The sequence below is a fragment of the Tursiops truncatus genome, chromosome 5 (assembly GCF_011762595.2).
Source record: "Tursiops truncatus isolate mTurTru1 chromosome 5, mTurTru1.mat.Y, whole genome shotgun sequence".
NCBI classification, from domain to species: Eukaryota; Metazoa; Chordata; class Mammalia; order Artiodactyla; family Delphinidae; genus Tursiops; species Tursiops truncatus.
Window position 1 is genome coordinate 99,670,547 of NC_047038.1, and position 16,678 is coordinate 99,687,224.

Genomic DNA, 16,678 nt, shown 5'->3' on the forward strand with positions numbered 1-16,678 from the left:
GAGGCTTGATGTACATCCTTTCGTTCATCCTTAAAATCTTGTTAAGTGTGAGAAAACCAAGTCTGAGAGGTTAACTGGTGAAGGTTACAGAGCTAGCAAGTTGTGGACCTGGCATTTCTGCCCTTGTCTGACAGGTTTCTGAAGCCAGTGACCCATTTACCAAATCAGGTTGCCTTTTCTGGTATTGGAACATCTAAAAAAGAAAATTCTATATTCTCTGTTCCCTGTTTTTCAAATGCCAGATGGAAATAGGTATTTTTTTTCCTTTTAACAGAGTTTAAAATCATTGTCCAAAACTCTACAACCCTTTACCACTTTATATTTGTGCTATACTTTTAAATGTTTGATAACCACCCAATTTCAGCTAATTTTATATTGCCCTTCATTGTAGTCTTTGTAATATGAATTATAAAATTTATAAAAGCAAAATAAATACAATATCCAGATTAACATATGAAACCTGAAATATTGGTACAGAACACTCTTTTTTCAAGTTTTTAATACTGTTACACACGGTAAGAGGTCCATTTTACACCATGCCCCAAGAGACACACAAATGTATATTTTAACTGCTGTAAAAATGTTATAAAGCAATTCTTGCCATTGCTATGTGTGATGCTCTCTGATTTCTTTTATTTTTGATAGCTGTTCTATGTTATTGAACAAAAATATGCTGGATTACTAAATTGATTTTACTACCCATGGGCCATAAATTGGAGTTTGAAAAATACTGATTTAGTCATATCTAGTGAATATAATGTGAGCTTTTCTGATTTTTAATTTCCTAGAGGATGATCATAGTAGAATAAATTGGTTCAAAACAAAGTTTTCATATTTTTTAGCCAATAGATATATAGTTTTTTGCTGTCCATTATTAAAAGCATGGTTATCATTTTAGTAGTTCTTGTTCCCAGTTGTTTTCATGACCTAGTTCACAGATGTACCTTTTTTTAAAAATCTCACCTGGTCTTTCTCAGATCTGGATTTTTTTTCATATTGATGTTATATAAGAATAATGCTGGATTCCTTTGTGTCACTCATAACAAGATTTTCCTTAATAATTTTTTTTTCCTGGCATAAAGCAACAATGGCAAGTAGTAGTAGCTGGTATTTATTGAGCATGTATATTTGCTAGGTGCTGCTCCAAGCACTTTATATGTGTTGACTAATTTATTCTCACAACAACCCTGTAACTGTATAAATGGAGAAACTGAAGCACAGAAATGTTTTATATCAAGGGTCGTGTAGCTAGCAAGTGATAGAGCCACATTCTGAACCTAGGCATTGTGCTCTATTTATGAAAGAATTGGTTTTAACAGCAGATAATATATGACTAGTTTCAATCTTTTCGAGAAACTTCTCTGTAAAGATTAAATAAATGTTTTAAAATCTACATTTTACACATTTTAGCCTCTTTTTAATATCCCAAATAGTCTGCCTTACAAAGATTTAGAAATTGTAGATGCATAGGATTAAAAATACTAATTATATAAGGAATGTACATGGTTTGTCGAAGAAAACCCTATAATCCTCCTACCAAGACATTAATATTTAAAATACTGTGATGTTTATCTTTGAAACTTTTTTGTTTTTTACATTGTGTGCATGTGTGTGCCTGTGTGTGTAATGTAAAAATAGCACTGTACTGTTTTCTGCCTTGTTATTTTCATTTTCATTCCATGGTATTAGGAACAACATCCTGAAATATGTGTAAATATTTTAATGACTGTATGATATATTTCTTTGTAGAGCTATAGTTCAACTTACTTAACTTAAACAGCAACTGCTAGACATTTAGCCAATTTCTAAATTTTCACAAAACCAACTCTGCTTTAAATATATTTCTTTATAGCTAACTTTTATTTAGAATCAATAATTATTTTCTTAGTATAAAACTTTAAAAGTGAAATTCCTTGGTCAAAATTTATGTTCATTTTTTAAGGCTCTAATATATAATGCCAGAAAGAGCATAAGCCATTGAAATTGGAAAGAGCGTGAAAGGTCTTCAGTCACTTGGCAGTTGTCCCAGTCTGTTTCTTGACCCGTGTATGGGTCTGTGGAAATGAATATTCATTAGCTAGTGAAGTCTGGCTGTCTCCTTTAGTAAAGAGCTTCTTCAGCAATGGGTCTAACTTAGTAGTTCTCTCTGGAAGGGGCAATGCCTTGGATTTTGTACCTTCCCCCAACCAGTGAACATTTGGCAGTGTCTGGAGACATTTTAGGTTGTCACAATAAGAGATGGTGCTGCTGGGGCTTCCCTGGTAGAGCAGTGGTTGAGAGTCCGCCTGCCGATGCAGGGGACACGGGTTCGTGCCCCAGTCCGGGAAGATCCCACATGCCGTGGAGCGGCTGGGCCCATGAGCCATGGCCGCTGAGCCTGTGCGTCCGGAGCCTGTGCTCCACAACGGGAGAGGCCACAGCCGTGAGAGGCCCGCATACTGCAAAAAAAAAAAAAAAAAGAGATGGTGCTGCTGGCACTTAGTAGGTAGAGGCCAGGGAAGATCCTACAGTACACAGAACAACTCTTCACAACAAAGAATGATCTGGCTCAAATGTTACTAGTGAAGGTTGAGAAACCGTGGAAATACCCAGGCATAGTCTTGCTGGTGCTCTTGTACTCTATAATGCCATCTTCTTTGTCCCTGGGAACCTGCACACATCCCGTTAACTTCCTTCTAAGGCTGGTAGATAAACTTTCTCAAAACCCCTGCTCTTTGCTAGATGGCCCACCAAGTTCTTGTTTGTTCTTGAAGAGTGCTTCTGTGCCCTAATTCTTGGCTCAGGTGAACTGCCTTGCCAACCTAGGTCTTTCTCATTATGCTTGTACCACTAGGAAAATTTTTTAAAAAATTTTATTACTTTTGGGACTTCCCCAGCGGTCCAGTGGTTAAAACTCCGCATTTCCACTGCAAGGGGCATGGGTTCGATCCCTGGTCGAGGAACTAGGATCCCACATGCTGTGTGGCATGGCCAAAAAAAAAAAGCCAATAAATTTTTATTACTTTTTTTGTTTTTGCGGTACGCAGGCCTCTCACTGTTGTGGCCTCTCCTGTCGCGGAGCACAGGCTCCGGACGCACAGGCTCAGCGGCCAGGGCTCACGGGCCCAGCCGCTCCGCGGCATGTGGGATCTTCCCGGACCAGGGCACGAACCCGTGTCCCCTGCATCGGCAGGCGGACTATCAACCACTGCGCCACCAGGGAAGCCCAAATTTTTATTACTTTTGAAATAAAAACCCCTTAAGAGTTGTAGTAACAGTAAGACATTGTGCATCACATAACTGATTTGAGCAATAAATGTGTAACCACTTTAGATAATCTCTTAAAAGGACGCTGCTTAATTATATACTTTTTAGAAATTTCATTTCTAGCTCATATAGGTCCTGGAAACATGAGACTTGAATGGATTTCTCTACTGATTCTGAGTTCCTTTACCTAAAACAATCTGTGAGGTGATGACTTGGACTCAAAATTAAGGCTTACTCTAATGTGATCATGGTGGCATGGTAAAGGAAATCAAGAATTTTGAATTCGGAACCAGACTTTCCTCTGGATTTTAGTTACAATGGTACATATTCTTTTACATATCAGTGCTCTGTTTTGAACTCAGTGCTTCTCCCCTGAGAGATAACTTTGGGTTACTGTATCAATGGATATATATATTAAGTTTAAGTGTGTGCTTTTATGTGCTTAACTTTGTGTTAGGTATTCTTGGGAGATTTGGGGAGTCATTTAAATTAAAATAAGGCAATTAAGTCTTGTTGGGGAGGGGAATTTTTCTGCCTGGAGTAACATCTGTATAATAAAAGAGAGTAGGTCTTTGTTTAAATCTCTGGTTCTCAGAAGCTACCGTTCTCTGCTGGTCAGAGCCACCCCTTTAACATTAGAGGTACACTTGGCCCTTTCAACTCCCACCAGAGTCTGATTTCTGACACTTGGGTAGTATCCTCTTTTCTAGAAGAGGTTCTCAGTAATTCTGAGTCTGAGAATCAGTTATGAAGGAGGGCTAAGTACATTTCTGAGGTTCGTGCAAGGAAGACAGGATTATTATCAGGAGACTGGCTTATGGTCTTTTATTTACCTCTGACTAGCTGTGCGACCTAGCCCAGTTTCCTAATCCATTCATTCATCCTCAAAGAGTTCGTTCTATTAAGTCAAATAGAACCTTTCAGCTGTAGCATTTTTGATTCTGCATTCATTTCAGTTCAGCCCCAAAGCTTACAGTCTCATGAAAAATGTATGAGTCTACATACTTATAACAGTAGAGGGAAATAAAGTTGGGTAAGTACAATTTGACCACCATGTGAAAAACCTTGGAAACTATATAAAAGAGTTTGGACTTACTGTTGGCATTTTAGGTCTTGTGTGGACATGATCAAAGGGATATTTGAGGAAGAGTAGTTAGGGGTATCTAGGCTATATAGGAGAGTGATTGAAAGCAGGGAGTGTAATCAGTATTCGATAAATGGATGAAATCAGCTAATATTTCTGTTACAGAGAGGAGAACGAGGGCTTGTGCTTAGAATACAGTGCATATATGCTACTATACGTTGGGTCAAAATCTCTTGTGATATAATTTAAATGTTAGCATTTGAATTAGTAGAAATCAGAAAATTATTTAAAAACTTTACTGTGAGTATAATGTAAAATGAGTGTAGAATGAATAAACTCAGAGGGCAGCAGTTTTAGATTCAGAAAGCATCATGCTTCTATAGGTGTTGTTAGAACGATCTGAGGTGTTTCATACAGTGGCTGCTGACATTTCTTATGACGTAGCCACATAAAGAGTGAAAATATTTGTAAGGTACACTGGGGGTGAAGTGTGAGGCTCCTGCGATGATGGAGGGCAGGCAGATGGGCTCCCCAGGCTCTTACTGACAGCAGAGCGTCGAGGAGGTCAATTCTCAGTCTACCGGGGACCAGCCAGGTGTGCCTCAGGGAAGCTGTGCTCTAAGCACCAGCAGAGGCCCAAGGAGAAGAGAATACTTTTCTACGAAAGGCTCTGTCCTCGCAGGAAAGCAGGCAGCACACGCTGAGCAACAGAAAGAACTGACCTTCAGTCTGGCCTTGCCCTCAATGACGGACCTCCCCACACCTTCCTCATTTCCTTGAAATCATGGTGCTTTCCAGTTTCAGTTCCGCATTTTCCTTTCTTTACTTTTTCTCACTGCAAGGCCGTGCTCTCTGTTCTACACCACCTTAAAATCCGTACTCTTTTTATCCACCACACAGAAGGACAGACACCCTTTGGGAGGGCTGTGCACCTGGCCCCTCCTTCCCACCTGAGTGGCCCCGGGCAGACACGTGCGCACACCTGCGTTGGCCACCTCACCTCCCAGCCTCGCGATTCATCCTGTTCACATGGAGCAAAAACTAGTTCTTTTCTTCGGCTAACAGGATTTTTACATTTCCTTTAGCTCTCAGTGAGTGAGCGAATGCTATTGGTTTGTTTGGTTGGTTTGCGTTGTTGTTATTGTATAAGGTAAAGTATAGGGGATTCCTAAAATATAGTTAAGGGAAACCTGTAAGTCTGGCAACTCATTACTATAACAACACACAGAAATTTAAGAACACGTTAATGCTAACTCTACAAATATTTCCTTTTTAGGTGGAAAAACTGGTGGATTCGTGGAATCCTTACTCTAACTATGATTTCATTGTTTTTCCTGATCATCTATATGGGATCCTTTATGCTGATGCTTCTTGTAAGTGTTTGCCCAAGTGTCTCTTGCTTTGTTTTTCAGCACTGATATTGAAGTAAATTTGAGCATGTCATGAAAAAGAAGGTGGTTCAAGACTTGACAGCAACAAATTTAGTTCCTTTAAGCATCTTCTAGTTCATGAAATGACCTGGACTAATCTTTTCCATTTGCAAATTGGCCATTCAGTGTGTATCAAGTATACGTGATATTCAGTAGATACACAACTTTGTGTCAGACATTGCACCAAGCATTAGGTAGAACAGAAACACACGACTTCAACGTATATGACTGTTAGCTAGATCCCTGACTTCATGGGACTCATTCTAATGGCAGAGACATGTAAGTAACCATATGAATAAATGGTGTAGTAAATGAGTGGAATAAACCCCATGATAGATCTTGTTGGAAGAGCACAGCAAAAAAATGACCTCATCCAGTGTGAGAGAGATGAGGGAAGACTTCCAGAGGAGGTGATGTGAAAGCTGAGTCATAAAGAAGCACTGGATGGGGGAGGGCATTCCAAGTTGGGGATATCAGGGGCAGGGGTGTAGTAAGGAGAGATTGTGGTCCGTTGGGGGGTTTGTGAGTTATACATGTGGAGAGTGTCTAGGGATGAGACTAGAGAGGCAAGCAAAAGCCATTCTGGGAGTTGGATTTTGTTGTATATGGGAAGCCCAACAAGTTATGAAGTCAGACACATTTTTTCAGCTTTTTAATTCATTCATTTAACACATGCTTCAGGATGCCTGCTACATGCCAGGCAGTTCTGGGGAATGATGCAGTCATGCTGAGAAAAATGCACCTGTGTCTGCCCTCATGGAGCTTACTGTCTACATATTAAAGAACTGATCAGATATGTAATCATAAACTGCAGTAAGCATTTGAAAACAAGAATTGGATGCTATGAGAGCAAAGGGGGGGAGCCAGGAGACTTTCCAGACTTTATCCAGTGCCCAGCATCTGCACTGCGGTCTTGAAAGTTGAGTAGGATTCACTGGGGTGAAGGGAGACCTTGGAGGAAGGATTTTGCTTTTTGCGGTACGCGGGCCTCTCACTGTTGTGGCCTCTCCCGTTGCGGAGCACAGGCTCCGGATGCGCAGGCTCAGCGGCCATGGCTCATGGGCCCAGCCACTCCGTGGCATGTGGGATCTTCCCGGACCGGGGCACGAACCCATGTCCCCTGCATTGGCAGGCGGACTCTCAACCACTGCGCCACCAGGGAAGCCCCTGGAGGAAGGATTTTCACAGCAAACGATTCCCTGTGTATAAAAGCCTTTATATCTAAAGAAGTATGAAACACTTGAAGCCCAAAGTGATAGAAGTAAGAAGGAGAAATACATTCATGACAAACATCACGCATTTCCTGGGTGCTGAACATGGTTTAGCAGTGAACAGCGAGGGCCTGCTCTCGGGGATATGTACAGTGTCCCTCCTTTTTATTATTTGTCTTCATCCATCGCAATTGTATTTATGATGTTTATGTTAAGGGAATATGAATGGATATACACACACTTGGTGCTCAATTGATACTACCTTTATGTGTTTTAAGGTATTATTTACATTCACAACCCTGACTAGGTCATTTATATTTTGAGAAGTACATTTTGTACCTAGCTTGCATTTGCCTTATAATATCAGCACTCAAAAATGACGAATTCAAGAGAGTTTTATTAAAAACTTACTTCTAGCAAATGATAGTTACTATTTTAAGATGGAACTCATACTCATATTCCTTAAAATAAAAGGAGTTTTTTCCCTCCAACCTTCTATTTATAGTGCTTTAATTGTTGCAGTCACAGCTTGGAATCACGCTTTCTAAGTGATGGAGTTGCTAAAGCGTATTTTGATTTAAAGGTAGATGTGAACATATAAAAGATATGAGGTTCCCCCACCCCTTCCTGGAACTCCTATAATAACTGTTTTAATTCACATTATTTAACTTATTTTTAAATAGTGCATTAGTTTTTTTCCCATTGTGAGAGTTATAAAAGTATATTGAAATTACTTTGGAGAAGAGATAATTTAAAAAAAAATCACCCCAACCCTATCATCAACCACCACAACTCAATTAATACTGCCATTTGATGTATTTCCTTTCATCTTTTTTTTCTTTTAAAAACCATGATTGTAATTATAGTGTGACTAAAATTTTGTATCCTTTTTAAACTAAATATTGAATGTTTTGTGTTGCTCCACGGTCTTTATAGCCATCAACTTTAATACCTTCATCTACTCAATGAAATGTAGTACATCATAAGTTATTTAGAGCAGCGTGTTATTTTTAGACATTCAGGTTATAGTCTGGTTTTTATTTATTGTGAATGACATTATCCTAAACATATTAGAATATAAAGCTTTTTCATATGCAGGATTATTTTCTTCAAATAGATTCCTAGAGTGAAAATAGGCACTTTTATTTGGATAACACATAGTTCCAGCTCAACATATCTAAATCTGAACTTCTGTTCTATCGCCAGCCATTCTGCATAACTCTATCTACTTTTCCAAGCCTTCCCTGGTGTTGTCCTGCATTTCCCTCTCTCCCTTAGCTCCCCAGTTTCCTCAAGCACCAAATCCAGTCAGTTCTACCTCCTTGATGTCTCTCATTCCTTATACTCCACCCTCTTCTGGCACTTATCCATACTCACCTGGATGGTGGTATCTTGCCTGCCTTACTGTCTCTTCTCTTGCTGCTTCTCCAGTCAGTTCTTTCTACCTCTGTTATCCCCAGAAATTCACGTCTGATCACGTCCTTTCATGATCGGCACCAACTCCTTTGTGCAGCCTTTCATGCTGTTTCCTGTGGTGCTGTGGCCAGACTCATCTCTCTCTACTTCTCACCCCAGCTTTGTGTTCCAGCAGCTCTGGACTACTTGTAGTTCCCTTAACATCCTCCTCCTCTCCTATGTACATGACTCTGTACATCCTTCTCCTTCACCCCAACTGGGCCCATCCCCACCCTTACCACAGGTTTTTTGTCTGCCTGTGCTTATATCCATGTGGCTGTTTCCATGTAGCTGGTAAGCTATAAGTGACAACCATATACATGGATGTGTGTGATATTAAAAATTCTTTTTTTCTTCTTTCAGTGAAACACCATATATAGTGCTAATGGTTGCTCTTGAACAAATGTATTCATAGAAGTAGCATCAGTTTATTTGATATTCTAAAAGCCCTTGGTTCTATAAATAACATGACTTTGCCATTTTATCTTAACATCTAGCATTGTCCCCATTCTCGGATTATTATTGTTAAAAAAATGACTTGATGTTATACACAAAGGCTATTTGAAGGACAGTATTTAAATTTCCTCTTGTGTTTATAATATAACACATTTATGAGTTTTTCTTAAAAGAACTATTTGTAATAGTTAGGCATAATATTTTCTTACTGTATGGCTGAGGGGACACAACTACTTCTTTTAAGTATGTCATTGGACATGTACTAGGTATAGTGGGAAAAAATAGCTTAAGAATATCCTGGGTAGTAGGATTGGGAAAGCTGGTTTGTGGCGATGTCAAAAAGAAATCCCAAAGTATATTCTTTGGCAGACTTTGGTTAGCTCTTTCTGTAAAGGACCAGATTGTTGTATTTTAGGCTTTAAGGAGCCACATATGTGTCTGTCATATAATCTTTGTTTTTTATTTTTAACTCTTTAAAAATATAAAATCCAGGGTCTTCCCTGGTGGCGCAGTGGTTGAGAGTCCGCCTGCCGATGCAGGGGACACGGGTTCGTGCCCCGGTCCGGGAAGATCCCACATGCCGCAGAGTGGCTGGGCCCATGAGCCATGGCCGTTGAGCCTGTGCGTCCGGAGCCTGTGCTCCGCAACGGAAGAGGTCACAACAGTGAGAGGCCCGCGTACCGCAAAAAAAAAAAAAAAAAAAAAAAAAAAAAAAAATATATATATATATATATATATATATATATATATATATATAAAATCCATTCTTAACTCCAGGGTTGTACAAAAACAAGCCCTTGGGTATATTCTCTAGAGGTTGAAAAAGTCTGCTATATTCACAAAGCTGTTAGTTTACGGTGATGAGTGTTCAGCTTGCCATTTGCTCTTTGAGTCTTGGAATTGTCTTAAGCCAAACACTGGATATGATGCTACAGTCTCAGAAATTACCTTTACCCAGATTGGTGGATTTAGCAGTTTGAAGGACAGCTACATAGACCATCAAAAAGGGATTCTTGAATATAAACCCATTTACTAGGCATGTGTATTGGACACTATTCAGAGAGAACCGCATGGACTCACTTGACTGGCCAGTGGGGCTGCAGATGTAGAAGGCTGCTTATAATTTGTCAAGGAAGCACTGCTTGGGTTGATCAGAGATGTGTGTAGCTGGCTATGGGAGAGTTGGCATGGAGGGAAGAATGAAAAGCTCATGCCCAAACCCCTGGGTGACTGGGTAAAGATATTTTAGCCATTTGTCCTGATAGTATCTTTATCCTTGGCAAGAATACCAGGTTGAACGGTTAAAAATATATACAAGCAAACTTTCACTTATGATCATTTTCCTAGGATAACTCAAGAAACAAATGGACAGAAAGACCATCCATCTTGAGATGGACAACCACAAGAAATGAAGCAGTAATTAGGGATAAAGCCTAGTCAGCTGTGATCCCAATCAGACTACACCCCTCAAACTCTAAACTACAATGCCACCTCCTACCCCGGGAAGGATCTCTCAAACTTTTTGAATAAAACATTGTTTTGCTTGCCTCTTTGGGATATCACTTGATTATAGAGAAGTTGAATATTGAATTTTTGCTGCTGATATTTAGACTAACTAAAAGTGCGTAGGCTGAAGATTTTTAAAATACATGTGACAACAAGCTACTTATTAAATAACCATAAATGTAAATATTGAGAAATGTATGTTAATGTTTTCTCTTGGTTTCAGGTTCTAGGCATCCAAGTGAAATGCTTCCATGAAATTATCACTATAGGTTACAGAGTCTATCGTTCTTATGACCTACCTTGGTTTAGAACACTAAGCTGGTAAGTGACTTAAAACTGTTTCAGATATGAAAATCTGATTCTTTTCTGAAGTTTGTAAGGAAGCATCCTGATCAATCAGTATCTACATGGTTGACCTTATAGATTGATTTTAAATAAATATAAAAAAGAATGAAATTGAATTTTGAAAGAAGGAAATTACCTTTAACTCTCCCATTTCAACACAACTATTTTCATATCTCATCTTTCACTCTTTGTAGAGATACCTGATTTAAATTGAATATAAACATTATTCTTGTGCCCTTTTTAAAAACCTCAGCATTATATTCGACACATTTTTATATCCTTTATAATTACAATTTTAACAGAAAGTTTCATTTTGTAAAATGTTATGAATATGTGTAATCTTTTGCCTTATTTCCCCTCAGTTGATATGAGACCACACACAAAATCTGATATTTCTACAAAGACTTGAAGATGAGATATGAAAATAGTTTGGGGTTTTTTTGTTTTGTTTTGTCTTTTTTTTTTTTTTTTTTGAGTGATCAGTGGTTTATTCAGAACGGGAAAGCCCAAGCTGAATGTCTGTCTCCCTCCTCCCCTCCCATCCACCCCTGCAGGCTGGCCCACCTTCTCCAAAGCCCCCATAGGCCCCAGGATGCCGTTGGGGGGTGGGGGGCAGGGCAGTGAGAGGAGGGATGACCTCACCTTTGCTGCTTCTGGTTTGGTCTCCTCCAGGCCCTGGGCCCTGTGACATGCAACAAGGAGGGTAGTCAGAGGGATGAGGAAGACTCTGGGGTCAGTGCGTAAGGCACCCTGCTAAATATTTCAGGGCAGTTACCAGCCTCTGAAATATTGTATATGTACAGATGCATGTAAAATTAGTAAATAAAAATCACCAAATAATTTTAATATTTAAAGCTTTATATATTTTTAAAACTTTCTAGGTTTCTTAGTTATCAGGACCTTGACCATGAAACATGATAATATGATAGTTCATAATTAACCTAACAGGCCATGTCTTTGAATATAGTTGTTTGATTAGTATCAGCCAGAGGGGCCAGTGTCTTATTATAACAAACGTATCACTTTTTGGGTTTACAGTAGTCAAAAACAGTTTCTTGGTTTTGTTAACACTTAATTTTTCCTTCTGGAAAGTTTCTTCATGAGTGGCAGTGTGTACAGGGAGTGTTAGGTAGATTAAGTAGTCGGAGAGTAATTAAAAGCTAAACTGTGCAGGATTGATTTTAAGTGTAGGGGGAAGAAAAAGGTAGGTCAAGATGGGCTCCAGTGATTGTAGAGGCTTCTTGGAGAAGGTGAGAGAGAAACTGTTACTTGAAATAAAGACAGGCTTTGGCTAGAGAAGAGTGTTCTGGGTTGGGGAAGCAGCATCCATCAGGTTTCAGATGCGGGACAGAGGAGGCATGTGCCACAGATGGTGAGATCTTCCTGGCCCTCCTGAGCAGAAGGTGTATATTTATTAGGAAGTAGTGGCCAAAAAGTTGGATTGGTGGCTGGAGTAGGCTTTGACAGCCTTACAGAGGCGACACAGACAGTTTCCATTGTAGGAGAGAGAAAAATGGTAATACAGCTGATAAAAATTAAAATACTTCCCTTTGGGAACAGTAGGGTATAATTCCATTCATGAGAACCAGAGGGAAACCACCCCTTTCGTCTTCTACTGCCCTCCTGGCTGCCTAGGACTCTGCCCTTCTAAGGAGGATTCCGGGAGGAACCCTAAGGCAGTGTTTCTCAGCCTTTTTTTCTGGCTCACACATGCTCCCATCAGCAAAATCTCATGGGTTCAACTTCTCCCCGGGGACAAAGATATACCAGAACTGGGAGAAGGGATAGGCCATTTATCAAGTTTTTAAAGTTTTTCCAGAGATTTTTACCCGCTGCTATCTCCGTTCCCCACAGCTACCCTTTTTGAGTCACTGCTCAACTAGAGTGCATCTGGAGCATTGAGAAGAGGGGGCAAGACCCCAGTATGTGCAGGGCAGGAGGGTGAGGTTAGAGGTCAAATTACCTCTACCTTCTTTTCCTGTTGATCTTCCCTAGGGCAGGTGGGAATTTGGCTTAGTATCTTTACAAAGCATTAGACCTGTGAGTAGCTGGGAGTGAATTTTCATTATAAACTTAATGCTGTGTGTGTGTGTGTCTGAGAGTGTATGAGAGTGAGTGTATGTCTAGTATTTTCTACAATGTTTCCTAATTATCTGTTTCTGGCATTTAGATATTGAGCTAAATAAAGGCATGAACTATTCAGTAAGTTTTTATTGACTGATAAGTTTGAAATTAAGTTTAAAACAGGAAAAAAAGCATTTGGAGGAATATATCATGAACTGGTCTTCTCGACTTGGTTCTGAACTTTTTGTCATCATCAAACTGTAGAAAATAGTTTTGTTGAGTTTGAGGGGGAAAAAATTCAAATCTAAAGAAGCTAATTGTTTTAAAATTATAGGTACTTTCTACTGTGTGTAAACTACTTTTTCTATGGAGAGACTGTAGCTGATTATTTTGCTACATTTGTTCAAAGAGAAGAGCAACTTCAGTTCCTCATTCGCTACCACAGATTTATATCATTTGCCCTCTATCTGGCAGGTAAGTTAAGGAAAAGTCTTTATTGATATGTAGCCAATATATGTTACATGCTTATTTTTATTTAAATTTATAACATCCTTTATTTGTTACATTTTAATCCAGCTTCTCTTTGTAAAAAGTCTCATATATAAAGCTATTTCTTTCATCACAGTCTTAAGCAGTAGTCACTCCCTAATGGTGGTTTAAAAAAAAGTACTTGCTTAATAGTCACTCCATATATTTGAAAATTTTCTTCACAAATTATAGTAAAGGCACTTTTAAATATATGGGTTATTTACCAAGTATAATTTACAAAGAAACTTTCACATATGTATTGCTTTATTTGTTCCTAGGAAATAGAGTTTTCATATAGAATTATTCGGGGTACTTAGTTTTCCTGACATGGTTTATTATATGTTCATTTATATATATATATATATATATAAAATATACATATTTGTTTATAGTAGGCTATGCCACATGTTTCTATGATTTTAGATTAAGAATCAGATAGTTAGGATAACATTAGAATTAATAGATTTGTTTTCCATTAAAGTTTACCAATCATAAAAGAAATTTCTGAGAAATTGATTTAGATATGTACCGTTTAAAAATCAGATTGCCAGTATGAATCCTGGTTCCACCCTTTACTAGCTGAATAAACCTTGGGAAATTTAATTAATTTACCTGTGCCTCAGTTTCTTTGTCAAGCACTTAGAACAGTACCTGGTACTATTTAAGTATTTATCATTATCATTATTTCCACTTTTAAAGGAGGAAATGAAATTTATTTGTGAGTTTTCACTTTAGCTTTTAATAGTTACTGTTTTAGCTCTTAGGAGTTTCTCATAAATAAATTCTTCTCCAGTTAATACAATTCTGGAAACTGAATACAATATGGATGACTTCCATTTCTCATTAAACAAAAAATATACAGAATATGTGGGGAAGAATGTCCAGTCCTTTAAAAGTATGTCATTTATATTCAGTAATTATGATCTTTTTCATGGTGTTCAATTTTAATAAACATCTCTGCAGATCTTGGTCTCTATTTTATTTCTGATTCTAGGAAGCCAGAGCATGAAATACAATCTGAAATGATAATGGTAATTTTCAGAGAATCATTTTTGGGGCAGGGGAACCTACATTTCCCAAAGAAATTGCCTGTTTTACATTCAGGTTTTTTGTTAAGTCCAGTTTTCTCAGTCCATTACTTAATTTTTTAAAATTATAAATGATATGTCTAACATACATTCTTGGAAATAGATATTGAATGTAGGTATCTTCATTCTTGGAAATAGATATTGAAAAGTATTTTTGTTCTTTCAAGGGCAAAAGAAGTTATTCATTCTAAGGTAGCTATTTCATTTTAAATTCTAATCAGTTTAGAAGAATCATGATTATTAGAGAGATTAATTATGACTGCTAACAGCTAAAATTTTGGAGAATAATATGCTTGACTCTGATTTTACGTTCATTAAACATCATCTGTGACATTTTTTTTCATGGTAGAAAGAAATTTTGCATAGTTTCTCTTATCAAACAAACACGTTTGATTCATTTTGTTAAATGTAAGGTAAATTCTGGGATGGATTCTTTACTATTACAGGAGAGAAGCATACTGTACCTTCTTAGTCTATATTTTTACAGGCAAGACTTCTTATTAGCAAGAAAAGTGTCTGTAATAACAATAACTTTATTTCATATATAATTCTTATAATTAATAGTAAAATTGTGATTAATTAAAATATAAATCATTAACATATGTGCATTAGTTAAAAAATCTGATATGTCAAAAGAATCTGATAATGTTATTGTTAATGTAAACAATAACCCTGCACCCCAACACTTGCAGATTGTTTTCATTTTTCTAAGTAATATGCCTATTTCTTAATTTATTTAGGCATTATCTATTGACTTCCTGTAATAACCTCTGTCTCTTCTCCATACTCAGTTTTTTATTGTCATTATTTATATTATTAAATAGGTACCTAAAATATCACTTTCTATAGAGCCAGATAGTATCTTTGATTACATTTCCATTCTTTTACGATTTTTTGCTTTTCCTGCCCTTAATAGCTGCTCTTTACCTTTTCTTTTCCACCTTCATAAATTTCTGTGTAGGAATCCTTAATTTTCCTTTTGAGTCTGTCCCACGTCTGTTGGTCATTTTTTCAGATGTTCACAGAAATCAGAGAGTTCATTAGTTCCCGTTTTTCCTGGTGACCTTTATCCCAGGGACGTCTGGGCTCCTGTTCCTGTTTGGACTGGCTGCTTGTAGGCCTGCTGTCAGCTGTCCCCTCATGATTTGGCTTTTCCTGTGTCTTCCAATTTCTAGGATAACACCCTCATTCTGCTGCAGCATAGCCTCTAATAGTTTCCTATGAAATGTGCTTAGAAGGTAAATATTTTATGTTCATACATTTCTAATAATATCTTTGTTCTGTTCTCACAATTGACTGCTTTGGCTAGGGTTCCACTTACTAGTAGTAGACTTGTACTTAGTCCTCTAGTTTAGAAGCCCAAGCCTTAACCTTGCCTTCCAGTGAGCCTTTCCTGTTCAGTTTACTCTAGAAAATACTTCTACTTGTCCCTGATTTCTCAGATCTGCTGAAAGTCATCCAGTTGGTTTTCCAGCTTCCAAACTTTGTAGCCATTTTTCTTCTTTTTTCCTTGACATTTCTTCAATTCTCTTTGCTCTGTAGGTTTTTGCCTTAATTTCTTTTAACATGATTTAGTGGGCTACCAGGACGGAAGAGAAAGAAATGTAATACATGAACAATCAACCATTTAAAAACAGAAATCCTTGATTAGTATTTTATTTTTCCCTTGGCTTAAAACAACAACTAATTTTTTTCTCCTGGTCCTGTGGATTGACTGGGCTTCACTGGGCAGTTCTAACTTAAGACCTCCCCTACAGTTGCAGTCAGATGGCGGTAGTGCTGGTCATGTGTGTCCTAAGTGGGCTAGACGTCCAAGGTGGCTCACTCTCACGGGCACGGTTAGTTCTGGCTGGTGACCCGTAGTGCTGGCTGGTGACCCGTAGTGCTGGCTGGTGACCCGGGCACCCGAGTGTGAGCTCTCCATGGGGCTTGGCTCTCTCAGCACCACGCCTGAGTTCTGAATAGGGAGGGCACCAAAAGCCAAGCATCTCAAGAGTCCTTACCTAGGATGTTTTGTTTTGTTTTGTTTTGTTTTTGTGGTACACGGGCCTCTCACTGTTGTGGCCTCTCCCATTGCGGAGCACAGGCTCCGGACCCGCAGGCTCAGCGGCCATGGCTTATGGGCCCAGCCGCTCCACGGTATGTGGGATCTTCCCGGACCGGGGCACGAATCCGTGTCCCCTGCATCGGCAGGCGGACTCTCAACCACTGCGCCACCAGGGAAGCCCCCTAGGATGGTTTTTTAACACTAGTTTTTAAAAATGA

The 16,678-nt window shown here is 38.6% G+C and overlaps 1 protein-coding gene across 4 annotated transcripts in view; it reads left to right on the plus strand.

Moving 5' to 3' along the window:
- CDS1 (CDP-diacylglycerol synthase 1) overlaps nucleotides 1–16,678 on the plus strand; it is a 65,254-nt gene that overhangs the window by 20,466 nt on the left and 28,110 nt on the right. For all 4 annotated transcript variants that reach the window (XM_019926659.3, XM_004311995.4, XM_019926657.3 and 1 more), the window contains 3 exons: nucleotides 5,607–5,703; nucleotides 10,612–10,709; nucleotides 13,132–13,271. In XM_019926659.3, coding sequence (XP_019782218.1) covers nucleotides 5,607–5,703; nucleotides 10,612–10,709; nucleotides 13,132–13,271 — 335 coding nt within the window. The remainder of the gene's footprint in view (nucleotides 1–5,606; nucleotides 5,704–10,611; nucleotides 10,710–13,131; nucleotides 13,272–16,678) is intronic.